Source organism: Nycticebus coucang, chromosome 8, assembly GCF_027406575.1.
Source record: "Nycticebus coucang isolate mNycCou1 chromosome 8, mNycCou1.pri, whole genome shotgun sequence".
Lineage (NCBI taxonomy): Eukaryota > Metazoa > Chordata > Mammalia > Primates > Lorisidae > Nycticebus > Nycticebus coucang.
The window spans coordinates 113,614,227-113,641,742 of NC_069787.1; the positions used below are offsets into that span (position 1 = coordinate 113,614,227).

The 27,516-nt window shown below is 39.1% G+C and overlaps 1 protein-coding gene across 8 annotated transcripts; it reads right to left on the bottom strand.

The window, feature by feature from the left end:
* Window positions 1–113: 113 nt before the first annotated feature.
* On the bottom strand, window positions 114–27,516 carry LOC128592449 (phospholipid scramblase 1). Of its 8 annotated transcripts, XM_053600373.1 has the most exons (10): window positions 27,282–27,515; window positions 20,888–20,913; window positions 18,252–18,576; window positions 17,493–17,567; window positions 14,931–15,148; window positions 12,842–12,884; window positions 9,354–9,574; window positions 9,098–9,259; window positions 1,620–1,802; window positions 117–1,155 (listed from the first exon to the last, which is right to left on the bottom strand). In XM_053600373.1, the coding sequence occupies exons 4-10, from the start codon at window positions 17,563–17,565 to the stop codon at window positions 1,111–1,113; spliced, it is 945 nt and encodes a 314-aa protein (XP_053456348.1). In that variant the 5' UTR covers window positions 17,566–17,567; window positions 18,252–18,576; window positions 20,888–20,913; window positions 27,282–27,515; the 3' UTR covers window positions 117–1,110. The 8 variants fall into 8 exon arrangements, with proteins under 8 accessions (XP_053456351.1, XP_053456352.1, XP_053456348.1 ...); XM_053600376.1 differs by lacking the exon at window positions 18,252–18,576 and having other exon boundaries at window positions 114–1,155; window positions 14,931–15,049; window positions 27,282–27,516; XM_053600372.1 differs by lacking the exon at window positions 18,252–18,576 and having other exon boundaries at window positions 14,931–15,139.

A 27,516-nucleotide genomic window follows, 5' to 3' on the forward strand; every position in this document is an offset into this window, starting at 1 on the left:
CAACTACGTATGCAAAAAATATATCAACAAAGTTTTATTTAAAATATTTGTTTGGGGGCGGCACCTGTGGCTCAGTGGATAGGGTGCTGGCCCCATACACTGAGAGTGGCAGGTTCAAACCTGGCCCCAGCCAAACTGCAACCAAAAAATAGCCAGGTGTTGTGGCAGGCACCTGCTACTCGGGAGGCTGAGGCAAGAGAATCGCCTAAGCCCCGGAGTTGGAGGTTGCCGTGAGCTGTGACATCGCAGCACTCTACCGAAGGCAATAAAGTGAGACTCTGTCGCTACAAAAAATAAATAAATAAATAAAATTAAAAAGAAAAAAATATTTGTTTATTTGTATAAATAATCTAACAGACTAGCATTTACGTTTACACACCATGAGGAAATATATGTGCTATTTAGGTAATGCCAGAGTAATCTCAATTATTGTAGTTTAGAAATGATAGGAGTTAACATTTCATGTACAGATAATAACCTCAAAATTCATAATAATACTAACATTTTAGAGCCAGTAAATCTTTAAAATGTATCTTTTTTTTGGAAGAAAATTATGTCCCTTTTCCTTTACTGAAGCCACTTATAAATGAATAACTTATTATCTTGTCATTATTAAAATAAATATTTACAGTAATAGATTAGCTTATAGGAGAAGTTAAACATAGTATGATTTTCTAAAGGTCAAAAAAATACACATTTTAATTTTCTTGGTTGAGATGCACATTCAGTGATATTTGAACATAATAACAAACTTCTTATTTTTTAACTTTTAAAAAGATACAATATTTTCAAAACAACAGTTGTCATGTCTGAATGGATATTTTATTAAAAATTATTTTAATCCCCGTTTACTTTTGCCATGAAAATAGAAAAGAAATCAGATTATAATTTAAAGCAGCTTTTTGTAGGAGGTCAATGCATAAAAAACTTATAAATCAGTGATACAGAAAATAAACTCTATAATTGAAAAAGAAAAATCATACAACTACAACTAGAGATAAAGACAACCAGAGGTTAATTTAGACACGTGTAATCTCAAAAACAAACACGTTCTTTTTCCTTTTAGAGTGCCCCAATCCATCTGTGGACGTAAAAGTTCTGTGGACTTTACTAAGCTACTGCCACACTCCTGATTGTTGTTCCTGGCTTCCAGTACTTTCAAAAAACATGAAGTCCTAGATAAAAACAAAAATACAGAAATGAGTATTATCCCTTATGTTTGCTGTAAATTGGTAGTTACAGCTAGAGGGTTAACTGATTGCATACTCTTATTGCAGTTTATACTCCTATAATAGAAGATCTAGTTCAATAATGAGTCGGGACAAAGTTTGCCATTTCACTGAATGTTTTTTCTGCAGAAGCCCAGACTGACCTTCTTTCCCAGAACACCAATTTTTTTAAAAGAAAAGCCCTAAGATTAGGTCCTCTCGTCAGTACAATGACTCTTCAGACAAAAACTAGTCACCTGTGAATCCAGAATGTTAGGATCCAATGGAATTTCAAAGCTAAGATTAAATGGGAACTTTCGTTTAAAACCTATGTATTTAAGCAGGCCATTTTGAAATATACGGTTTACTGAATCATTTCAGAATGATACCAGGGAAATCAATTATAACCACGATTTGTAAAGACAGACTTACAATGAGCAAACAGGCACCAAGCATCACAGCTTTCATTTTAACATCAAGGTCTAAAGGGAACTGGATCCCAAAGTTATCCGCATCTGTAAATGCCTCTTTCAAAAGCCCAGACCACTGCTTGGAAATCTTGCCAACCACATTTTGTTCATCAAGAGATGTGATCTAAATTGCAAAAAAAGAAACAAACACCCCCCCCACCAAAAAGAAACAAAGTCAGATATTTCTAGAAAACACATAGCAAAAGTATTTTCTTTTTTTTTTTTTGTAGAGACAGAGTCTCACTTTATCACCCTCGGTAGAGTGCCGTGGCCTCACACAGCTCACAGCAACCTCCAACTCCTGGGCTTAAGTGATTCTCTTGCCTCAGCCTCCCGAGTAGCTGGGACTACAGGCGCCTGCCACAACGCCCGGCTATTTTTTGGTTTGCAGTTCAGACGGGGCCGGGTTTGAACCCGCCACCCTCGGTATACGGGGCCGGCGCCCTACCGACTGAGCCACAGGCGCCGCCCAGCAGAAGTATTTTCAATGTTAGAGTAAAATGAAATAAATATGTTAAAACTATACATCCTATGTTAACTATAAAAATATAACCCTCATCACATATGAATAGGCTTCTGTACCTATTTATATACAAGAAAACGATTGCATTTTAATAAGAAATTACATGGAACTAGTTTTGTTGAAATATTTAATATTTTCTACTTTACATTAAGACAAACAGTAATAAATAATTGGAATTAATCTAAAACAAAATTTAAGCAGAAAAGGATAAAAATATAAAATGTTTCTTTAATAAAATTTCTAAAACCCACCATAAAGGTAATGAATAAGTAAATAAACAAAACTCCTTTTAGACTTCTGCAATAAGAGAAGCAGAGACAGTTTACATAGGCTTAATGGAGGGGGGGCTCATTACCACTCACTGTTTGGGAAACATGAAATGGTAAGAGCATAGGAAAGAAGATAGTAGTTTGGGGATTTTTTTTTTTTTTTAATTTGTGTGAGATAGAGTCTCACTTTTTCACCTTTGGTAGAATGCCGATGCGTCACAGCTCACAGCAACTTCAAACTCCTGGTTTTAAGTGATTCTCTTGCCACAGCTTCCCAAGTAGCTGGGAATACAGGTGCCCTCCACACCACCTGGCTATTTTTAGAGACAGAGTCTCATTCTGGCTCAGGCTGGTCTCAAACCTGTGAGCTCAGGCGATCTACCCACTTTGACCTCCCAAATGCTGGGATTACAGGCGTGAGCCATTGTGCCTGGCAAGATTGGAAGTTTTGAGTAAAGAAAAGTAACCAGTAAGTGACTTGCTGGGAGGTCCCAGGTCAAGGGTTAGGGTGTGAACAATAAAAGGGTACATGAAAAAAGCTCTGAAGCAAATATTTTTTTTTTTTTTTTGAGACAGAGTCTTACTTTGTCACCCTTGGTAGTAGAGTGCCATGGCATCATAGCTCACTGAAACCTCAAATTCTTGGGCTCAAGTGATTCTCTTGCCTCAGCCTCCCAAGTAGCTGGGACTACAGATGCCCATCACAATACCCAGCTATTTTCAGAGATGAGATTTAGCTTTGGCTCAGGCTGGTGCTGAACCTGTGAGCTCAGGCAATCCAACAGCCTCCGCCTCCCAGAGTGCTAGGATTATAGGCGTGAGCCACTGCACCCGAAATTAGAAAATACTTTCTAATTTCACAATTCTGCCTGAGGAAAATCTAGGGCCCTGATACGGTGTTGAACAGATTGTGCTTAGACTAAAGCAACTCTTTAACCAGGCATATGGGGACTGAGCATAGCTAACATTCCTGAAGCTCTGTATACAGGGTTGTGTTAGCCAAGAAAGAAGTGTCCTTCTGGGCTGGGTATGGTAGCTCATGCTTGCAATACTAGCACTTTGGTAGGTCAAGGTGGGTGGATTGCCTGATCTCAGGGTTTCCAGACCAGCCTGAGCAAGAGTGAGACGCAGTCTCTAAAAATAGCCAGGCGTTGTGGCAGGCACCTGCAGTCCCAGCTACTTGGGAGGCTGAGGCAAGAGTATCGCTTGAGCCCAAGAGTTTGAGGTTGCTGTGAGTTAAGATGCTACAGCACTCTACTGAGGGTAACCAGGTGAGACTCTATTGAAAGAAAGAAAGAAAGAGAGAGAGAGAGAGAGAAAGTCTTTCTCAAATGTGGTTCAAGGTCTCACATGTACTCTTTGAAGCATTAGCCTTAGGTTAATACAAGTAGAGAAGCTAAAAACATTTGAATCATTTTATTTGAATGAAGATGGATGGGTTCTTCTTAAAGAACTTGAAATAAATTTTTAAAATGAAACAGATACCATGGGAAGCGCCTGTGGCTCAGGGAGTAGGGCGCAGGCCTCATATACTGAGGGTGGCAGGTTTGAACCTGGCTCCGGCCAAACTGCAACCAAAAAAAAAAAAAGAAAAAGAAAAAGAAACTGATATCATGGATTATTCTCTATCAAACACACATTTCATTCCTTCTACCACCTGCAGGCCTGACTATTGTCGTACACTTTCTGCTCAATAATCAGGCGTGGCCAGACTTGTTTGCCAATGAGCATTAGCAGATGTGACATGAGTAGTTTTCTTAATCTGGGTGAAGTGGGCTCAGTGCCCGTAGAACAGAGGTTATGACGCCAACCACATGCACCGAGACTGGTGGGTTTGAACCAGATCCAGGCCTGCTAAACAATGACAACTGCAACAAAAAAATAGGTAGGCGTTGTGGCGGGCGCCTGTAGTCCCAGCTATTTGGGAGGCTGAGGCAAGAGAATCGCTTAAGCCCAAGAGTTTGAGGTTGCTGTGAGCTGTGACGCCATGGCATTCTACCTAGGGTGACAAAGTGAGACTGTCTCAAAAAACAAAAAAGCAGCCGACAACTTATTAGCCACCATAAACACTACACCGATAAAGATATTAACTTTCACTTTTTGATTTCTACAGCAAGAATTTTCAAAATTAAATAAAACTGAATTAGAAGTAGATAATGTAGGGGTTTTTTTATGACAAGAATCAGAAATGCAAATAATGATTTACAACCAAGAAGTTGTTAGGACTAATTTTTAGCAATTCCTAGCTAATGATTTTAAAGTAGAAAATCCTGGCTGGGTACAGTAGCTCATGCCTAAAATCCCAGCACTCTGGGAGGCCAAGGCCAGCCTGAACAAGAGCAAGACCCTGTCTTTCCTAAAAAATAGAAAAACTAGCTGGGCATTGTGGTGGCTGCCTGTAGTCCCAGCTGCTCAGGAGGCAGAGGCAAGAGGATCACTTGAGTCTAAGAGTTTGAGGTTGCTGTGAGCAATGAAGCCACAGCACTCTACCCAGGACACAGAATGTGACTCTGTCTCAAAAAACCAAATAAAAACAAAATAAATAAAAAAAGAAAATCCCTATAATAAGATTACAACCTTTGGATATAATAAATTGGCATTATGGAAATGTTCAGCTTTTTAATTCATAAATTTAATATCGATAACTGGTAAAAATATTCTTTTTTTTTTTTTCTTTGCGGTTTTTGGCTGGGACTGGGTTTGAACCCACCACCTCCAGCACATGGGGCTGGCGCCCTACCTCTTTGAGCCACAGGCGCCATCCTAAAAATATTCTAAATAAATGTAAAAAATATTAACTACAACAATAGTACATAGCACCCAGCAATATATCAAAGGAATAACATAATAAAATGTAACATATGATTGTATCAATGGTTGCTAAGATATTTTATTTACAAATGATGCATTTATATAATATTTAGTATATGCAAGACAGAGAAAGACATTATAATTACTGAGTAATTAAATCTTCATAACCAACTTATAAGATAGTATATACTATTATTTTACTCAATCTTAATGCGAAAAAACCTAAAGCAAAGAGAAATGAAATGAATTGTCCAAAGTCACACAGGTAAGATGTGGTGGGGATGGGTGGTTTCAAACCCAGGCATTTTGGTTCTAGTTTCTATACTCTGACTGATACGATATTCTGCTTTTGGAAAGTTAAGTATCAAACACTAATAAAAATCTAGGTCAGGGGTCAGCAAAAAATAATCAGTGGGTTGTAGATGACTACCTAAAAATACAAAAGTTTATATAGCACGTGCATGAATATATGTATGTACACAGTAGAACCTCTGTAAGTCGACTACCCAAGGGACAGTAGCAAACTCATCAACATATGGAGGTGGTCAACATAAGAGGCTAGGCCTACTGCACTACTGGTATGTAAACGTGGTCTATGAAAATTAGGTCAACTGAAGGAGGTGGTCAATGTAGGGAGGTGGCCAACTATGGAGATTCTATTGCAGATTTAAAATATCACATCTAAAAACAAAAGGTCGATTTGAGGAAATATTTACCTACTAGAGGACAGACACAAAGTCAGTATCTCTAGGACAGAAATTAGTTAATAAATTGACAAGAAAAAAGTAAACAACCAAAGATAAAAAGGTAAAGGAATTACCAAAAAAAAAAGAGCAAATAACAGTAAATTTAAAGCAAAATGCCATGAAATTATGTGTTAGAGATAATCTCCTCCCTTCCCCCTCTCCTGTTGCTTTTAGATTTTCTTTATTCATTTCAGGATCAGAGTTAAACTGAATTGTATCTGGGTGTCACTGCTTTTGTTTTTAAATCCAGAAGTACCTGCATTTCCTTAATCTGAGGTTCGATGGCATCAATGCTGCATATTTTTAGCCGTTTCTCTGTTTGAATATAATCTCGACAAATTGCGTCTTATACATTCTCTTTGATAGAAGAGAAAGTACATTAAAAAGAGCTGTTTATTCAAGCTTTCATGGCTCTGCAATTTTACTTGTGCCTTCAAATTTATATTTTTTTCCTTACCTGTAGTTTCCTTATATAAATCATGCAGTTTACTAAGTCTGCCTTCTCTTATGACTAATTTGCAGTTCAGCCTCTCCAAGGAGGTTTTATCAGTGACCATCTCTCTTTTAGATGATTTAGACTTTTAGAGATTCTTTTTGACTTGTTTTCAAATCCTCCTTCTCTTTCCTTATAGTCTCATTTCCTCTCATGGCCTGTTTTGATCTTTTGTATATTTAATATTTATTTAGGTATGTCTTTTATGATCAGCTCCCAAAGCATTACAGGTTGAGCATCCTTACTCCGAAAATGCTCCAGAATCTAAAACCTTTTGAGTACTGACCTGATGATACTTAGAGAAAAATGCTTGTTTGAGCCTTTCAGATTTCAAATTTATAGATTAGGAATGCTCAATAAATAAGAATGATGCAAATATTCCAAAATCTGAAAAAATCTGAAATTCAAAACACTTCTGGTCCCAAGAACTTCTGAAAAAGGATACTCAACCTGGGTGTTACTTTTCAATTTTCTCATGTCAAGATAGGATTCGGGTTAGGATCAAGAGTATCCTTGGTGACCCATCTCTTTCTACTACGTTTATGCATTGCTTTTACCCTTCTATCACCACTCAGGATCAATTTCTGTATTTGAGATTCCTGAACCACAATAGCGGCATGAATTCAGACATCACACTCCTAGACTTTGGATGTCAGTTTCATGTGGACATATGTTTTACACTATCAAGAGTCCTGGGAGGAGACAGACACCCACTCGCCCACTCCCTTATCATCTACGTTGGATAGATCTACTTGGCTGTCTTGTATGCACCACGATGATGATATTTTCTTTTCTTTTTCTTTCTTTCTTTCTTTTTTTTTTTTTTGAGATAAGAGTATTTGTGGGTGGAAGTGCTCGGCCATCACAGCTCACAGCACTTCCTGGGTGGAAGTGCTCGGCCATCACAGCACTTCCTGGGTGGAAGTGCTCGGCCATCACAGCTCACAGCAACTACAAACTCTTGGGCTTGAGCAATCCTCTTGCATCAGCCTCCTGAGAAGCTGGGACTCAGGTGCCTGCCGCAGGCTGGTTAGTTTTTTTCTATTTTTAGTAAAGATAAGGTCTTGCTCTTGCTCAGGCTAGTCTCAAACTCCTGAGCTCAAGCAATCCACCTGTCTCAGCCTCCCAGTGTGCTAGGATTACAGGTGTGCGCCGCCAGGCATGGCCATGTGATAATCTTTTTATAGCTACAGCTACTATCTGTATGCTGAAAACTACATCTTTCCCCCCCTTCCTACATAACTAAAACCTAACATGACCTAAATACAAATCCTGAGCTTCCCACAAGTGTTTCTCCTCTAAGATTCTTAACTTGGCCAATAATATTATTCATTCAGCTGTTCAAACATCTGAGATCAGAATAATCAGATATCAGAATCATCTCTACGTTTTTCTTCATTCTCAATGGACCATACTGCACAATGTACTTAAGAGATGTCTCTTGAATTATTACTTTATTTAGAATGATCTAACTCTGCTGTGGATCAGGTATTTATTTATTTATTTATTTACTTTTTAGACAGAGTCTCACTTTGTCACCCTTGGTAGAGTGCTGTTGCATCATAGCTCACAGCAACCTCAAACTCTTAGGCTCAAGTGATCTTTTTGCCTCAGCCTTCCTAGTAGCTGGGACTACAGGTGGCTGCCACAGTACCTGGCTATTTTTAGAGATGGGGTCTCATCTAGCTCAGGCAGGTCTCAAACTCCTGAGCTCAGGCAATCCACACGCCTTGTCCTCCCAAGTTTATTTATTTTTACTTCAAGTTCTCAAGCTCAGTGACACCTGGATGGAGTCCATGTTCCTCAGTGGTCTCTCATACTGATAACTCCTGCTTTAACATTTTAAATTTTCCAACATGAATTCAATAGAAAATGATTCAAGTGGCTTGGCGCCTGTGGCTCAAGCGGCTAAGGCGCCAGCCATATACGCCTGAGCTGGCAGGTTCAAATCCAGCCCAGGCCCACCAAACAACAATGATGGCTGTAACCAAAAAATAGCTGCGTGTTGTGGTGGGCACCTGTAGTCCCAGCTACTTGGGAGGCGGAGGCAGGAGAATTGCTTGAGCCCAGGAGTTGGAGGTTGCTGTGAGCTGTGATGACACAGCACTCTACCCAGGATGACAGTTTGAGGCTCTGTCTCAAAAAAAAAAAAGAAAGAAAGAAAATGATTCAAGTGACTATTTCCCAATTCTCTCCAAGACAGTACCTCAGTATGATCACTCTAGATGAGTGGTTCTCAACCTTCCTAATGTCACAACCCTTTAATATAGTTCCTGTGGGTCGCAGAGAACCACTGCTCTGGATGAACAGAAGAAAAGCTAATTCATTCCATGCAATGGATGCTTTAGGGCATCTACCAAGAAAGGTTGTTAGATGAAATTTAGTTTCCTAGCATCAAATGAAAAAAATTCACAATGCTTCTCCAGTATTTTCACTACCCTGACTAAAGTAAAATATAAGAGAACATTATTTCTCTATCAAGTTATTAGTGCACAATGCTTAATGTATTTGTAACATCCTGCAAAATTATATTCTTCTATCAGGAAAGAAACCTTATAACATTACAACATTTCTTACCTCAAAATCAACATCTCCAAAACAGCTGCACACAACACACGGACCAGAAATTTTTAGTACATCCTGTCTTTTCTCATTTTGTACTGTAAACTTTGGCAGACATGGGTGCCAGGTTTGAGTAACATAACCTACTGGTACACCAGGAGGGGCCTGGATTTCTATCTACAAAGGCAAAGGAATACATGTTAAGTTCAATAAAAGCATGAAAATCCTTGCTGAGCTACACTACCAAGTGCCCTGGACATTGCCCACAGACCTCCTGAAGGCAGCAAGGGCACAGACAGCTGGTACATCTCAGCGGTCTCTCTAGAGTGATGACTTCTCGACCCATATTATCAAGAATCCTCATGGTAAAAGGTCTAGATGGCCCACAGCAATTTCGGGTACAGCAATCAGTATCTTCCACCGCAAAGTAAACCCTCTGTCCAAGGCTGTTCTTAATTGCATATTTATTATTAGTTTCAAAACCTGTTAAGACTAAACATATAAAAGAGAAAATCATAATCACTTTCATGCTAAAACATATTGAACCTACACTATTAAAATATCTAAATATACCAGTTTTAGATGATACTTCAAGAAATGGTTTTTAGAGATGATCCAAGCAGAGAAAAAGGGCGGCGCCTGTGGCTCAAGGAGTAGGGCGCCGGTCCCGTATGCCGGAGGTGGTGGGTTCAAACCCAGCCCCAGCCAAAAAAAAAAAAAAAAAAAAAAAAAAAAAACCAAGCAGAGAAAAAAAAAAAAGCAAAGGAAAAGGAAAAAGAGAGCCTGTTAGCATAAGGAGAAATAAAGAGTCCTTATATGAGACATGACAAAGAAAAGAAGTCTTTTTCCCAACTTCACAGACCCCTGCCAGAGAGGGAGACATCTCTGCTGAGGGTTGGGTGATGCTACAGGTGGACATAGTGGTGTCAAGTGTACAGAGAAAATGTCCACTTACCCAGTGTAGTTTTAATGTATTATTGAGGAGAATATCTGATGATTGTCATTTATGCTCTATGAGATTTTGTTTCCTAAGCTATGCTTGTTTCTTATTTTTTTCTCTGTGTTTGAAGGAAGGCAATGAGAGACCTTATTCTCAATGCCTATGTGTAAAAAGGGAGAAAGAGAAAATGGAAAGTGAATTATAATGTCATATTGGACACACCCTGGTTTAGCTCAGCAGTAGTTTTTCAGAAGTAGGAGATTGATATTAAAGAGTAGGAATAAATGCTTGACAACTAGGGCTTCCACTTACAAAATAAGGCTGGTGCAGTAACTCATGCTTATAATCCTAGCAGTCTGGGAGGCGGAGGCAGGCAGATTGCTTGAGCTTAGGAGTTTGAGACCAGCCTGACCAAAAGCAAGACACCATCTCTACTAAAAATAGAAAAATTAGCCGGGCATCATGGCAGGCACCTTTAGTCCCAGCTAATCAGGAGGCTTGTGGCAAGGGATCACTTAAGTCCAGGAGGTTGGATGACGCCATGGTACTCTAGCCAGGGCAACAGAGTGAGACTCTGTCTATTTAAAAAAAAAAAAAAAACTCTCATAAAACAACCAGGCTGAGGGCAGCCTAAGTGAACTCTGTACCTTGCTTAGATAGGCTAATCTCTTTATGGAGGGAACAGAGGGATGATAAATGCTGACATCCATATGATGTTTTACTGACGTCTTCCCATATTGGAACCCTCTCCCTATTTAGAGCCAGAAAGAAGCCATAAATGATCCCACTTGCCCATAGCCCTCAGAAACTGGGGTCATAGATATCAAAGACCGGACCAAATGAGTGACTGAAAAAAATATATATGGAGACAAAAATCACTGTATAATGTCGGTGTGGAAGGAATTTTAGTCATATACAAATGTCCTTCCAAGTACTATCACCATAAACTCCTTCAAATGTCTTTGGTGGGATCCAGAAGGCCCTGCACTCTACATTTGTAAGAAATATTTGGTGAGAAAAATATTAAACTGATTTTGAGAGCGCCTATATCATCTGTTTGATTTTGAGAAACTTAATCTCAGAAATCTCCAGTTTGTTTATTTATAAACCAACATGGGTTTACATAATTTTTACATTTCCTTCTAGCTACTTAAAAATGAAAGCAATCAATGTATACAGTTATGATTTAATAAAAAAATAAAATAAAATAAATAAAAATGAAAGCAAATAAAACTTTTGTTTACATCTTTATTGTCTATAATGTTTTAAATTGAGGGAGATTATAAATGCCTATTATATGCTCAGATACTAAAGAACTGAATACTGTTTATCTTTTTTATATTACTCATAATATGAGAAAATAATATAGGCTCCCAATTTGGAAGAGGAAGAAAGCAAGAAAATTAGAAAGATCTTTTAAAAATTAATGCAGAATTAAAAACTAGTATTTGGAACTTATTTTATATTTTATGATAAGACATGTATTTTACAAGTATTTATAAAGGTAAAAAAAGGTAAATGGTGAGCTGTGTAATGTAGATATTTAACTGTATAAATTTTATATATATCATAAATGAAACATTAAATTTCAGAATATAAATTATCAAACAACAAAGAGCTCTCTTCCAGCATTAACTTTGTTTTAAAGAAACTAAACAGAATCATTTATTACGTACATTATAAATAATTTCAATAATAGGTGACAATCGCATATTTTAACCAAATCCATCATTCTTAAACAGCTCATGTTCTAATTTCTTTTTTTTCTTTCTTGCTTTATTTTTATTGAGACAGACTCTCACTTTGTCACCCTCAGTAGAGTGCTATGGCATCATAGCTTACAGCAACCTCAAGTTCTTGGGCTTAAGCAATTCTCTTGCCTTAGCCTCCCTAGTAGATGGGACTACAGGCACCCACAACACCAGGCTATTTTTTGTTTAGCAGGCCTGGGCTGGGTTCAAACCCAACAGCCCCAGAGCAGGTGGCCTGTGCCCAAACCACTGACCTACAGGCGTCCAACCTCATGTTCTAATTTCTATCACTGGAGACAGATAAAGATAGAACAGATATATTCTAAGAACCAATAGGGTTTTCACTTAATCTTTTCTGTCTAGAAGAAAGACACTAAGGTTCATAAATCCACCCATGGTCTTATTCCCCTGGAGCTGTCCAGAAGCGTCCAGTGGCTTCTTAAGTTTATTCTTGCACTAGGTAGCACTGGACCCAGTGAAAGGACAGGTTTATTCAGGAGCAGCAGTGTTCTAGGAGGCCAAGCCTTCAGATTCACTGGTCAGCATCCTCCAACAGTCCAGTGCTTCTGCATCCTAGCGGGCAAACTACTGCCCGTGTAATCAAGGTTTCATGGTGTTCATCTAAACTCTCTAGAGAAACTGTAGGCATGAATGGTAAGTACCCAATACATTCCCATCCAAAATCAAAAAGATCTGTGTGGAACTGTGCTATTCTCAAGGCAATGACATTTGGGAAGAAAATAGCTGAAGTGGTAGAAGTCATTTCATGTGACAGAAACACTTACAGTGACATACAAAGAGAGCTAAGAAGAAAAGTTTTGTTTTCCTTCTAAGTTAATGTCTATACATGTATCATGGGGACAGATCCCCAGCATTTCATGTCCCATTTTTGGAAAATTGCTAAAAATGTTTGTAATTTCATTAGGATGAAGAGAGAGGTTTGTAACAAACCAGATTTAACTGTCTCACATGAGTTAAATTGTTGTATTCATGGAGGCTGATGGTGTCTTTATGTTCATAAACCTCTTCTTCTAATCTAAAGGCATAATGAATACAGTGAGTACATACCTTCTAAAATTTCAACTTGCTGATGAACCAGTAGCTGATTTATCTAGTAGAGAAAAGAAAAGTAAGGGTTAAATGTATGTCATATGAAGGATTTTAAACCAATCACATTAATATTAATGTTTTATACTTTAAAAGTATAAATAATTATCAATATTTAATGAACTTTTTATTACTTTTTAGTCTAAAGCTAAAGTTCCTGTTTTTAATGGCTAAAAATATTTATTAAAGGTCTCACTATCAGTGTGGGAAAGTTTTAGGTCAAATAAAATTGACTCATACTGAAATACCTATAAAAATTGGAAAACTGATACAAATGGCCAGCAAGGTTATGAAGACATGCTCAACATCACTAATCATCAGGCAAATGGGTGGCACCTCTGGCTCAAAGGAGTAAGGCGCCAATCCCATATGCCAGAGGTAGCGGGTTCAAACCCAGCCCTGGCCAAAAACCGCAAAATAAATAAATAAATAAAAATAAAAATAAATACAAATAAAATCCACCAGGAGGTATCATGTCACTCGTGTAATCATAGCACTCTGGGAGGCTGAGGTGAGTAGACTGCTTGAGCTCAGGAGTTCCAGACCAGCCCGAGCAAGGGCGAGACCTGTCTCTAAAAATAGCTGGGTGTTGTGGCAGGCACCTGTAGTCTCAACTACTTGAAAGGCTGAGGCAAGAGGATCTCTTGAACCCACAGAGAGAGGTTGAGGTAGCTGTAGAGACGCCAAGGCACTCTATCAAGGTTGACAAAGACTCTGTCTCAAACAAAACAGAACAAGGAAAAAAACCTAAAAATCGAACTATCATATCATCTAGCAATCCCACTGCTGAATATATATCCCAAGGAGAGGAAATCAGACTATCAAATAGCTACCTGTACTCCCATGTTTATTGTAGTACTATTCATAATAACCAGGATATTGAATCAACCTAAAGGTTCATCAGCAGAAAAATGGTTTAAAAATCCACTTTTTATTATACACACAATGGAATATTATTCGACCATAAAAAGAATGGCGTCATGCCGTTGGTAGCAACATCAATAAACCCGAAGGACATTATGTTATGAGAAATTAGCCAGGTATAGGCCAGGCGTGGTGGCTCATGCCTGTAATCATAGTACTCTGGGAGGCCTATGTGGGTGGATTACCTGAGCAAATAGGTTCAAGACCAGCCTGAGCCAGAGCAAGACCTCATCTCTAAAAATAGCCAGGCCCGGTGGCGGGAACCCGTAGTAGCCCCAGCTACTTGGAGGCAAAGGCAAAAAGAGTTTTTCTTTCTTTCTTTTTTTTTTTTTAATTTTTATTTTTACATATACATGTGGTAATTAGGTTTCCATTTTTTTGCCTTCACAAAATTAAAGACTTAAAATTTAATAACAATAACAATGTTTAAGTTAAGGACTAGAAACAAAAACCTCTTAAAGAACAAACGAACATAAATTCAGAAAAGGAATTTACATTATTATTATTATTGCTTAATATTTCGATGTAGCAATTGTTTGATTCATTTTCTGCAAAAGAGTTTCTTAAGCTCAAGAGTTTGAGTTTGCTGTGATGCCATAGCACTCTACCAAGAGCAACAAAGTGAGACTCTCTCTCAAAATTTTTTTTTATTTTTTCAGATTGCAGGGTAATTTTTCAGCGCTAAGATTAAAGAGCCTAGGATTCAGAACCAAAGTTCCAGGATTAAAAAGCCAGCCTTCCTTCGGTTTTTGTTATATAACTTCTCTGGACCTCAGTTTCCTCTTGTGAAAAGTGGAAATAATCCTGGCACGTATACATCACATTTTCTGTAAGAATTACACGAGTTAGTTTATGTATTATGCTTAGGACAAATACAAAAGAACTGTATTTACTAAATATTTGCAATTGACAATTATCAGAGATCAAGTTCACAGAAAACACAATTTCCTAAACATTTGTATTTTGCTTTGAAAGAGAACCTAATATAAAAGAATCAAGAGTAATCTATAATCAGGAAATTTTGTTTTACCATTTCAAACTCTATTGAATTATTCTTTTGTTAATTTGGTTAAGTAAACTGGAGAACAGCTTTATTTTGTATGACAATTTATGTATTTGAAATTACCTGAGTTAAATATTCCAATCCAGGTGGACAGTTTAATGGAGGGGGTGGTGCTGGCATCCATTGTACCCCTGCAGGCCCAACTGGTTGATTATAGACTGGCTGATTTTGAACAGGAAAGCCTGGGGGCCCAGCAGGTGAGTAGTTAGTAGGCGGGACTGGGTAACCAGCATGAGGCCCAGGGTATCCAGGCTCCAGGAATCCAACAGGTCCTGGAGGTCCTCAAATAGGAACAGGTGAAATAATTTGTAAATGCACAGAAAAATATCATCAGTCCTTTTAGGATTACCCCAGCTGTCTACAAGCTGACTTCTCCTCTCAGAAATTCTGTATCTGTGAAGCTTAAGGATTGCTTTCATCCTCAGAGACTTTTCAATGACATAGCTGTAGTTTCCTCTTCACTTCTACTTTGAGAGTTGGTGGGCTATGAATAGAGTTGGCCCATAGCCTTAAATCTCACCATTAAAAACGTTGCTGGAACACAGGCTTTAATACCGGAGAAAATTAAACAACCATGATCTAAGGTCACCTATGTAAAGATTCTGAGCTGCCTTCATGGAAAAGACATGGCATGGGCTAGAAGGCCTAAAGTAAAGGCTTTGAACCAGTATTTTTAGGGCCAAATACCTGGAAAAAGTGATAATTCTAGAATTCTAACAAATGGCGTATCCTATGTTTGGAAGTGAGGGAGGTTTTGTTCTTTCCCTTCTCAAGGGATATTTGACAAAGTCTGGAGATGGTTTTATTTGTCAGGATTGTAGGTGGGGAGGACACTGGTAAAAACGGTAGAAGTCAGGAATGCTGCTTAACGACTTAAAATACCCAGAACATTCCCTTAAGAACAAAGAATTGTGCGGACCAAAATAGTATATTGTGGAGAAACCCTGATGTGGCGGTAAAAGCATGTCATTTCTTCTAGGACATTCTAGATATTTGTTTGGGTTAACAGTTTTCCTGGAGTTTTAGGTCATGCTCTATTTTTTTATTCTTTCAAATTCTAAATTTTATTTAGACTTATCTAACCTAAATAAAATCACGATATTTAGGTTAGAGACTGAAATTTCACAATTTAGCATTCTCTACTCTGGAAGATACAATTTGAGAAAGAAGGCAGGCAAAGAGGAATGTGAGGCAGAGTTGCCAGGCAGAGATTCAGTAAGCACATATGCTTCATCTTCTCTCTGCACATGTAAGTACCAAGACGCTTTGTAAGATTATTTGTGTAGTCCACAGAGTAGCAATACCACAAAATGGGAATATAATTTCTTTTTTTTTTTTGCAGTTTTTGGCTGGGGCTGAGTTTGAACCCACCACCTCCGGCATATGGGGCTGGCACCCCACTCCTTTGAGCCACAGGTGCCACCCCGGAATATAATTTCAAAGGACTAAATTTCTCAATATTTTAACATTAAAGGCCATATAAATTTTTTTACTTAGAATGGGCAATTTACAAAAGCTTGTAAATGGAACATACAATTAAACAAAGTTCACATACAATTAAAAATAAGGCTTATATTGGTTCGGTGCCCGTAGCTCAGTGGTTAGGGCGCTAGCCACATACACTGAGGCTGGCGGGTTTGAACCTGGCCAGGGCCAGCTAAACAACAATGACAACCACAACAAAAAATTAGCCAGGTGTTGTGGCAGGGGCCTGTAGTCCGAGCTACTTGGGAAGTTGAGTCAAGAGAATTGCTTAAACCCAAGAGTGGGAGGTTGCTGTGAGCTGTGATGTCACAGCACTCTACTGAGGGCGACATAGTGAGACTCTATCTCAAAAATAAAATAAAATAAGGCTTATAAAGACAGATTAAACCTCATGATATTATTATTATTATTTGAGACAGAATCTCACTCTGTCATCCTGGATAGAGTGCCATGGCATCATCACAGCTCCCAGAAAACTCCAACTTTTGTGCTTCAGTGATCTTCTTGCCTCAGCCTCCCAAGTAGCTGGAACTACAGGCACCCACCACAACACCTGGCTGTTTTCTACTTTTAGTAGAGATGGGGTCTCGCTCTTAGGCTGGTCTTGAACTTGTGCGTTCAAGCAATCCACCTGCCCTGATCTTCTAGAGGGTTAGGATTACAGGTGCGAGCCACTGTGTCCCACCCAGTTTCCAATTTTAAGCAATTCTGTTATTTTTCTATGACTCTCACTGACCACAACACCAGCTACTACATGACTCAAAAAACCCAGGGATAAGTTTCCTGTGTTATTAAATACTTATAATTTTCAAAATAGATAGAAGATCAATAAAATATTTTATTTATATCTGTATTTTGGGGTTTATGGACAGCAGTTACTAAACATAATAAGCTCACTACTATTTTTATTAGCTTTCTTTTACATTTTTACTGTCCTCCATAAATAAAATTTTTTTTTTCACAGACAACAGGTAGTCTAGTCAAATTAAAAAAAAAAAAATCAAAAACAGCTAGGCTGCCAAAATTTTATTCATGTGCTTTTAAGAAAAATAAGTACTAAGTAAAGATACACATATCCCCACCCCCACCTCCATATCAATTGGTTAATTTTATCTTTTCTTCTTTAATCAAGTATCTTACCTTGGAATGCTGCTGATGGATTCTGAGGGGGGTACCCAGGATGTGTTCCCAGATAAGGCCCATTCACTTCCATGTCTGCAAGTCAAGGACAGGTCAATAGACAACCGCTGTTATAGGAGCTAATTTGCAGTAGAGAATCTTGTTTCAAATTTTCTCTTTTAGATAAAGTGAGATCGCTGAGTTACTGAAGCTGAATTCATAGTTTTCATATGTGCTAGATGAATGCTCAGTTGCATGCTTTGATTTTGCTGGTATTACAGAAAAGGTAGTTTCTAAATCACATATAGACTACGAAGAAGTGATAAAGGAAACAAGTTGTATGTGAGTAAGGGTAGGATTACGAGTGATTTAAAAGACATCTCTAATTATTGCTCCATACATTTTTAAAATATTTGAAGTAATGTATTACTTCCGCATTTCAGAATCTTTTTAGTACTTACCCTGGAAGTACACAAATAAGTGTGAACCATGCCAAATTTACAATATATGACAGATTTTGGCCTACAAACTCCATAATATTTAATTACAATAAACATTAAACGTTGTTGCCTGCTAATTAATTAGCGCTGCTTGTGTGACGTTGGTATGTGCACTAAGGATCCAGCCTCCCTGCTCTTCCTACTCCCGTCTCTAGTCATTCACTCATCCACCACAGCCGGCCTCTATTTACTGAGCCCCTGCGTCATCCTGGAGTTAAATTCTGGGGTTTCAGAGTCTTTGCATTCATACACCTTGTGGTCTAGCAGACACTACACTTACCTCCTCCTCTGTTTCCTTACGGGCTACTAACTGTAAATTCATATATTTTTTTTTTGGCCAGGACTGGGCATATGGGGCTAGTGCCCTACTCCTTTGAGCCACAGGCACCGCCCAAATTCAAAATTTTTGTTTCTGTATCATGGAGACATGGCATCAATATAGAGGGTACATTGGCTAAACTTCCAATCTGACAAATTTTCTGAGTGTGTCTCTATTATGAACTTTCAAAGGCCATTCACTCAGGAAGGCGGGATTGTGCGCCATCTCCCCTTCTCAGACTTCAACTGGCTTCGCAGTAACTTCAGCAGAATGCAATCCTTGGAGACTGTAAATTCAAGCAATCAATGCCCTCTTACTCAAATGAAGACTTTCCCCTGGACAGACACTGCAATATACCGCAAATTATCACAGACCTCTGAAATACGACAAGTTTTTCCATCGCAATTATTCTATTCCTCAGCTTCACGTGGTGGCCAAGCTCCCCAATTCTCTAGCTATGAAGGCTCTGCCTGTAGCCCACACTCCGAACTCAAGTTGGAAACAACAGTTTCAGACTCAGAACAGAACTCAAGTAAACACAGCCATTTTGACTTAAAGGTTTACTCTTAACCAATGGGACACATTTTGTCACCTCTCAACAGGCAGCATTGTTAAAACAATAGAAAATACATACACATATTTAGGAGCAGAGACAGTCAAAAAAATCAAGAGCTCATAATCTCTGAGATTTTGGTACAGAGCAGTGATCCAGTTTTAGGAATTACAGGAGGAATTTATACAAAGAAAATAAGTGAATGGGCAGGAGTTCAAGTATACTGAAGAGTATATGAATTAGAGGTTGATTTCTGCAGTTGCAGCTTATAAAAATCATAGAACTATCACATTGTCTTAAAGATATTTGATGTTTACATCTCTATATATGCATTTTATTTCTATTTATGCACATATATACATACACACATACAATTACATACATAGCATTCAAAACTGAAGAGGTCAAAGTTAACTATAGGGCCAGGCACAGTGGTTCACGCCTATAATCCTGGCATTCTGGGAAGTCCAGACAGGTGCATTGCCTGAGCTCACAGGTCAAGACTAACCTGAGCCAGAGTGAGACCTTGTCTCTAAAAATGGCCACACACTGTGGGTGCTGTAGTCCCAGCTACTTGGGAGACTGAGGCAAGAGAATCACTTGAGCCCAAGAGTTTGAGGTTGCTGTGAGCTATCACGCCACTGCACTCTACTGAGGGCAACAAAATGAGACTCTATCTCAAAAAAGAAAAAAAAGGTAACGATGATCAAATGTCATATTTGAATGTTTGTTTTTAAATTGACTAGGGCGGTGCCTGTGGCTCAGTGAGTAGGGCGCCAGCCCCATATGCCTAGGGTGGCGGATTCAAACCCAGCCACGGCCAAACTGCAACAAAAAAAAAATAGCTGGGCGTTGTGGCTGGCGCCTATAGTCCAGCCGCTCGGGAGGCTGAGGCAAGAGAATGGCGTAAACCCAAGAGTTAGAGGTTGCTGTGAGCCGTGTGACGCCACGGCACTCTACCTGAGAGCGGTACAGTGAGACTCTGTCTCTACAAAAAAATAAATAAATAAATTGACTAAATGAATGTTTTTAAATTGAGTGTAAGCATCTCAATGCTTATAGCTAATAAAATAGCTTAATTCAATATAAATTTACATTTTAAAAGCCTTGATTTTTATAAATAAAAAGATCACAAAACTTCACATGGGAAAAGTAAGGGGTCCAGTTCTAAAGATTATCTAACTTGTCTAGATAGCTGCCATTGCATTGAGAGAGAAATATTTTTTGACTATCTCAAAAAAAGATAAAAGGGAGAATAAAGAAAAACATTTCATTAAACCATATTTTTATATTTTGCCTACGTAGTGTTTTTCTTTTTCCAAATCTTAAAATTTTTAAAAGACAGTCTTTCATTATATGTTTGATAAATATCCATCTTATTTACAATTATAGAGAAAAAATTACCATAACAATTGGGATTTGTTTAAACCTACATTACATGTGTATGTAATGAAATATACATCAGAATATATAGCTGAGGACTTTGTCAACAATGACTTGACATCTTAAAATTATTATCTGTTAATCAGCATGACTTGAATAATCTTTATGCATATAAAATACACAAAGAAAAACTGTTCTGGATGGGAATATAGTATATGTTATACAATATATTTCCCAATAAACCTCAAATTTCTTAGCTTTCTCTGAGGTTTTCTTATTTATTTATTTATTTTTGAGACAGAGTCTCACTTTGTCGTACTTGGTAGAGTACTGTGGTGTCACAGATCACAACCTCAAATTCTTGGGCTTAAGTGATTCTCTTGCCTCAGCCTCCCTAGTAGCTGGGACTACAGGCACCTGCCACAAAGATTTTCTTATTTTTAATAAAAAAAAAAAAAAATCAGTGATTGTATACATCTCTCCATTTTCAAAATGCTGAACTAGACATTGGATTTTGGCATATAAACAACACAGATCAAATTTTGTATTTTCAGAAACTGATTAATGATTGTGTCGCAATGATTAAAACATTATGACAAAGGAGTTACCAACAGATAAAGGTTATAGGGAGAAGAGTAACCACTTACAGTAGATTACTTACTTTGTTTGTCCATGATATCAATAGTTCTGAAAAGAAAGGTCCGATATCAACATATTGTTTCCAAATGTACAGGTCTCTAAACTACACAGGCACTCTATAGGTCATTCCTCCTCATTCATCTAGTTAAGCCTTATCCAGTCATTGAAGCCCTTTGGACTTGGCTCTATTAAGAGTCAAGTATTGTATTTCTGAGTAGGAATTCAGAAGTTTTTGGTCAGCCCATGATGGTGAACACTTTCTAAGTCTTCGAAAAGAAGAGTCCAGTGAAGTAGAAATCCATGAAGAAACGCTGTGAGCCTAATACCCCAAATAGTAACCAAACTAAAAAATGCAGACTTCACAACGTACACAACATAAAGGAAGCATATAGTCCAGTGCTCAACCCTTGAGCTGACCTCTGGGACTGATATAGCAGAGAGCAAGAAAGATTAATTTTCAGGCAATTTTGAGAAGGCTTAACTGTGTTCTTTGCCTCGCCACATGCCAACGGCTTTTCAGTTGGCATTGCTGTAGCACCCTGACAACGCAAGCGAAACTTTGTACTTGGTTATTTCTACAGAAACATAAATAATAATAAACATTCTACTCAATGCATCTGCCTTCCAATGCTTTGATCCCATTTTAGTTGTTCCCACAAGGAACTTTCGCTGTTTACTGTGGGTCCCAACCCCCTTCAATGCCTGCTCATTACAGTAAACACACCAGGCAAGGAACTCTTGTTGCCCAATTAGCCATTCCCCTTCCCAGGCACATTCCGGTCTTGGCTGCCCATCTAGCAACTATTCCTACTAAGCCTTCCCTAGTGTTACCTAGGTGACCTGATCCCTCTACATCCTCAACTCAACTCTAGGGTTCCTAAGGAAGAAACCATATTCTTCCTCTCTATTTCAAAATTATTTCTTTATCATTTGCCGACTTTCAGCATAAAATTTCAAAATCTTGTGAAACTCTTAGGAAGGTTCCAATTATAGTCACTTCTGAATTATATTGACTCAAGAAGTAAAGCAATGGTTGAATAAGTCAACATGGGTTTACTTGACCCTGGAATAAATCCAAAAATGTGTCTGTGCTACTGATTTAACTTCCTGGATTTTCTTAGAACAATAGGAACCAGGTTTGCATTAACTGGTCAGAAGTAAGCTATGTGTTCAAGTCAGAAGGGCAGAAATATTAAAATTTATATTTCTCTGTAATTAATCTATAAAGTGATTAATAAGTTAATAAACATGTGTAACCAAGGTAGTCTAAAAGTTTTCAAAGCTATGTACATATTTTAGGTTCTATCATCTAAAGGACTATAAAAAGGGACTGAATTTATACATACAAAAGGCCAGGTTATTTTTGTCAAATCCACATATTCTTCATCATAGGGTATATATGGGGAAGACAGAACAGCCCCCATGTGCTGAACATTGACGATGTCCTGGGCATGGTGTATAGGTATTAATAATGTTCACTTTACAAATAAGGAATAGTAAGCCCCAAATTCATTAACTTTAAATGCAATCAGTGAGAACAGAGGAAGGCCAAAATTCAAATTTGAAAAAAAAAATTTATACTCATTTTCTTTTCTTTTTTTTTTTGTAGTTTTTGGCCCAGGCTGGGTTTGAACCTGCCACCTCTGGCATATGGGGCCAGCGCCCTACTCCTCTGAGCCACAGGCGCAGCCCCTATACTCATTTTCCTTTTTTTTTTTCTTTTGGCCGGGGCTAGGTTTGAACCCACCACCTCCGGCATATGGGACCGGCGCCCTACTCCTTGAGCCACAGGCGCCGCCCAATATACTCATTTTCTTAAAACATGTTAAGAATAATTTAACTGGCTCGGTGCCCATTGCTCAGTGGTTAGGGTGCCGGCCACATACACTGAGGTTGGTGGGTTCAAATCGGGCCAAGGTCTGCTAAACAATGACAACTATACCAAAAAAATATCTGGGCGTTGTTGCAGGTGCCTATAGTCCCAGCTACTTGGGAGGCTGAGGCAAGAGAATCGCTTAAGCCCAAGAGTTAGAGGTTGCTGTGAGCTGTGACGCCACAGCACTCTAGAGGATGACATAGTGAGACTCTGTCTCAAAAAATAATAATAATAATTTAATGGATGTATAAAAAGGACTGATAAATTCTGGAGTCAAAGGAGGTAATATCCCTTAATTAACATGCCGGACTACACATCTATAGAGTTTTTATCTAACCCATATAAGGCACCTCTCTTAACAATTCTTGGTTTTAAAAAGAATTCTATGGCATTTAACTAATTTTTTTTTTGAGACAATCTCACTTTGTCACGTTCAGTAGTAGAGTACCATGGTATCATAGCTCACAGCAACTTCAAACTCTTGAGCTTAAGCGATCCTCTTGCTTCCGCCTCTCAGAATAGCTGGAACTACAGGCCCCTGCCACAGTGCATGGTTATTTTTTTAGAGATGAGGGTTTCACTCTTGCTCAGGCTGGTCTTGAACTGCTGAGCTCAAGCAATCCACCTGCTTCAGCCTAGTAGAGTGCTAGGATTATAGTTGTGAGCTACCTTCCCTAGCATGGCCTTTAACTAATTTTAACAGCAATTTTATGCAACTATTTTTTTTTTTTTGTTTGTTTGTTTGTTTGTAGAGACAGAGTCTCACTGTACCGCCCTCGGTAGAGTGCCGTGGCGTCACACGGCTCACAGCAACCTCTAACTCTTGGGCTTACGCGATTCTCTTGCCTCAGCCTCCCGAGCAGCTGGGACTACAGGCGCCCGCCACAACACCCGGCTAATTTTTATGCAACTATTGTTTTAGCATTCTTACTTTGCCTACGATGCCAGAAAGGGACTAAGTAACAGCTAATAAAAAGTTCTAAATGATATCTAAGAGGAGAAACACAGGTAAGTGTTTATTTCTCATTTTTTTGCAAACGAACCATTAAATTGGAAAAAATATTTTCATAAATTCTGGATTTGCAAATCCCTACATCTCAGATGGACAATATTTTTTCTTATCATTTAAAAATATTTCGTCTTAGCATTTAGCTGTTTTAGGCTGGTAAGTCCAGTGCAAGCTCAAAATAAAGAATCTGCTAGAAAAATAGGGAATCCATAAACTAGTGCTATGCATAATTTTAAGAACATCTGGAGGATCTTAAGCATGGAGTGTCATATATTTCCAAGTCCTTGCCAAATGAGCGCCAAGGGTGCAGACACACAGTATCTACTTTTTATGGGCTCAGAGATCATTCTTTCTTGCACAGAATTCCCAGGAAGAGAACATAAGCAGATTATATAACAGTGCTCATTTGTTCATATTTGCTTTTTTCTTCCCACTTAGTTACATTAAGTCTTAAAACACGTTAGGGAAGGAGGAGCACCTATTGACAAAACCACTACAGAATAAAATCTGGGTTGTCGCTTTACTGGAGGTTTTAGAATTTTAGCAATTATATAACATCTCAGAGCTTATCTCCCATCATAGATAAGGGGGATAACATGTGCAAAATGTTAAGTGATCTTTGTACCTGTTCCTGTGCCAAGTAGAATGAGGCACCATAAACCAGATGAATAAAGGCATTCACCATGTAGATGCCTGTTCACTTGTTTGCTGCTATAATCATCCTGTGGTTCTCTCAAATTTGAGTCTATTCTAAGACTTACGTCACTCAGTTTGGGGAACAGCTGAGTATGTTCTTGTTGAATTAGTTAATTTAACGTAACTCTTTAGCAATGGTTTGGACCACTCTTTCTTTGTTAAAAAGTTCACAAGCACTTTAGGGAAAGAGAAAAATTATATTTATGATGTAACAAAACAAAGGTCTGAAATGAAGTCATTATCAATTGTACTGTTGCAATCATAAATACTTCAGGACAAGGGCGGCGCCTGTGGCTCCAAGGAGTGGGGCGCCAGCCCTATATGCCGGAGGTGGCGGGTTCAAACCCAGCCCTGGCCAAAAACTGCAAAAATAAATAAATAAATAAATACTTCAGGACAAACAACAGAATTTCAATCATAGAGACATGTACATATATGATATGCATATAATATATAATACATGGGGCCTCAATTTCCTCATCATATATGTATATATCAGTGTGTGTCTGTTAAAAATCATTTAATCAGAACTCTAAGTTCCCACTGAGGCTCTGGACTATTTGATAATTTTTAACCACCACCACCAAAGAAAGGGAAAAACAGTAAAGGGGATTTCCAGTTATGGTTTCACAATCCATATTACAACAAATCCCTTCTCACATCCTGCAAGTTCTCTTTTTGCTTTCAAAACAGTATTAATGGAAAATAGGGAACTCAAAGGGGACATATCTCTACTTCTGGAAAATCCCAAAACCAATGTGTCTATAAACAAGGCATAACTAGATTTGAGTTAGTTATCTGAATTTATTTATTAATTGCCTGAGGAAAAAACCTTCTCCTGATGCCCCCCAAATACAAAGTAAACCAGTTTTTGTTCTACATAAGCCAAAATGAGAAACCTATTCTGAATTATTTTAGCAAAACTCTACTGTTATAAAACAAATCACAAGACTTGTAGGTCCTTACTTTCCTACCTGTGAGTGAAAATGAAAGATGCTAGGCTAACGGGAAGGGAAGAATTTGGAATAGTAGACCAAAAGCAGAACTTAATATTGTGGACGTAGGTTCACCACAAGTCAAATACCATGGAGTTTTCCTGTTGTTCGGGCTATATTTATAGGTAAATTTTGTGCATTAAAAAAGGGTTTCCTTCTTAAATTTAGCACTGTTTCTGGTAGTGCTATAGAGTGTGCATATACTTACGTACATACAAATGTATACATATAAAATATCCGCTTTGTATAAAGCTGGTGTGGGTTACAGGCTCTCTATAGAGCAGACACCACAGCACTAAAGCAAGACCCCGGGGGACACAAATACATTAGTGAAAATACTAGGCGCTCTGCATCAAACAATGATGTTATAAGAAAGGGTTATGAAAAGAGCACTAACTTGGATGATGATAGGGAGGAAACTTGTTGGCAAAGTCAGACTTAGAGGTGAAGGAAATTGAAAATCGTTATGCTGTGGAGGGTCTGTGGGGGTGCCGTGAACTAGAGCTTAACAGATAAAGGGGACTTCACAGGTAGAAGTCTTGAGACTGGAGAGAACGGGGCTCATTCAAGGAAATGAGGATAGAGAACAGAAATAGGAAAGAGGGGTCCCTAATTAGAGATGGGATGGGGAGGTGCTGAGGGGCTGGGTATTCCAAACTCCTCTACAGACCAGAAGGTCGTGTCATCTACAACCCAACGGTTTAAACGCCACTTTTCTGCCCAGGAGCAGAAATTCACTCATTTGGTTTTTCATTTCCTTGAATTTGTTTATTGTTCAAATCCCTCCTATTGTTGCTTTTTTTTTTGATACAGAGTTTCACTATGTCGCCCTGGGTAGGGTGCCCTGGCCTCACAGCAACCTCAAACTCGTGGGCTTGCTGCATTTTAAGAGAAAACATCTACCGTTAGGAAAGCTTGGGAAAGAAAAAGGAACACAAAGTGCCTGACAATTCTCATTAAGGAGGTTTGACTTACAACTAGCCACGTATCTCAAATTGCTAAACCGGCAGCAGCAATGAGCATTCTTGGAAGTGAGACGCAGCCGCCAAGACCTTGAGGAGTAACAGCCAGTGAATCACAGTACCTGGGAGCGGACAGGGAGCGCGAAGCCGCAGGGACCTCGTCGAAAAGCTAAACTCTGAGCGCTAACTTGGCAGAGTACTCCCTGCAAGGTAACATTACGTGAGTACATGTAATGTACTCAGTAACTTTCGTAATTCGTTTAATACACAATCTCAGACATGAAGCAAAGGAAGGACCATCGTGAAGAAACTGGTCCAGAAACCACATGGGTGAAATAGAGGTGGGACTCGGACTCAGGCCGCCTGGGTCTGGAGCAAACGGTCTTAGCCATCACGTGTTGTACAGACCCCACCTTTCCTATCGCCTTAGTATCGTAGTGTAGCTGGTACAGTTTGGGGCTCCAGTCATATTTCCAATTAATACTTACTGTTAAATAACAGCCAGGAGGCTCTATGAAGTCCTCCCTTTTAAAACCCATTACGCTGGCAAACAGTCTCGAGCTCGGCTTCTGACCATGACTCAGGGCTGCTCCCCCCGTAGAGTAACGCGGGGAGGGCAGCAGCTCCGCAGGTGCTCTGAGCCAGGTGCGGTAAGAATTTCCGGGATCACAGGTGCGCTGCGCCAGCAGAGCTCCACTCCCCAGGACTCTGAACCCCCGCCCCCAACCTTCACTCCAAGTCCTCCCCCCACCCCGGAGCAAACACAACCCAGGGGTCCATGGCCCATCAAATGCGCCCGGCCCTGGGACCCGCGCGGATTCCACGTATAAACTCACGCCCACGCCCCGGGAGGCAGAGGACAGAAGCTGCTCGCTCACCTGCGGCTGCCGCTGTTCCCGCGCAGACCGGGCAAGGCCGGGCTCCCTGACCCGGGCGTCTGCTGGCTACTCTTTTGTCTCCAGCGACCTATAACTGCTGCAGGGGCAGAAGTCACACAACCAACTCTGAAGGAGGCGTGAGAAGAGCCTCAGAGTAACCTCACTGCTGATACGCAGGGCTCTTGGTTTCGTTTCCTGTCCCTTACGTGTAGGACACGGCTGCCCTCCCCTTGTC

Excerpts from the sequence above, each read along its gene's own strand:
- LOC128592449 (XM_053600370.1), bottom strand. Across the intron at positions 15,149-17,492 it reads TCCATCAGCAGCATTCCAAG|GACCTCCAGGACCTGTTGGA; the intron begins GTAAGATACTTG and ends TTCCTATTTGAG. Across the intron at positions 9,260-9,353 it reads GCCCTTGCTGCCTTCAGGAG|ATAGAAATCCAGGCCCCTCC; the intron begins GTCTGTGGGCAA and ends TTGCCTTTGTAG.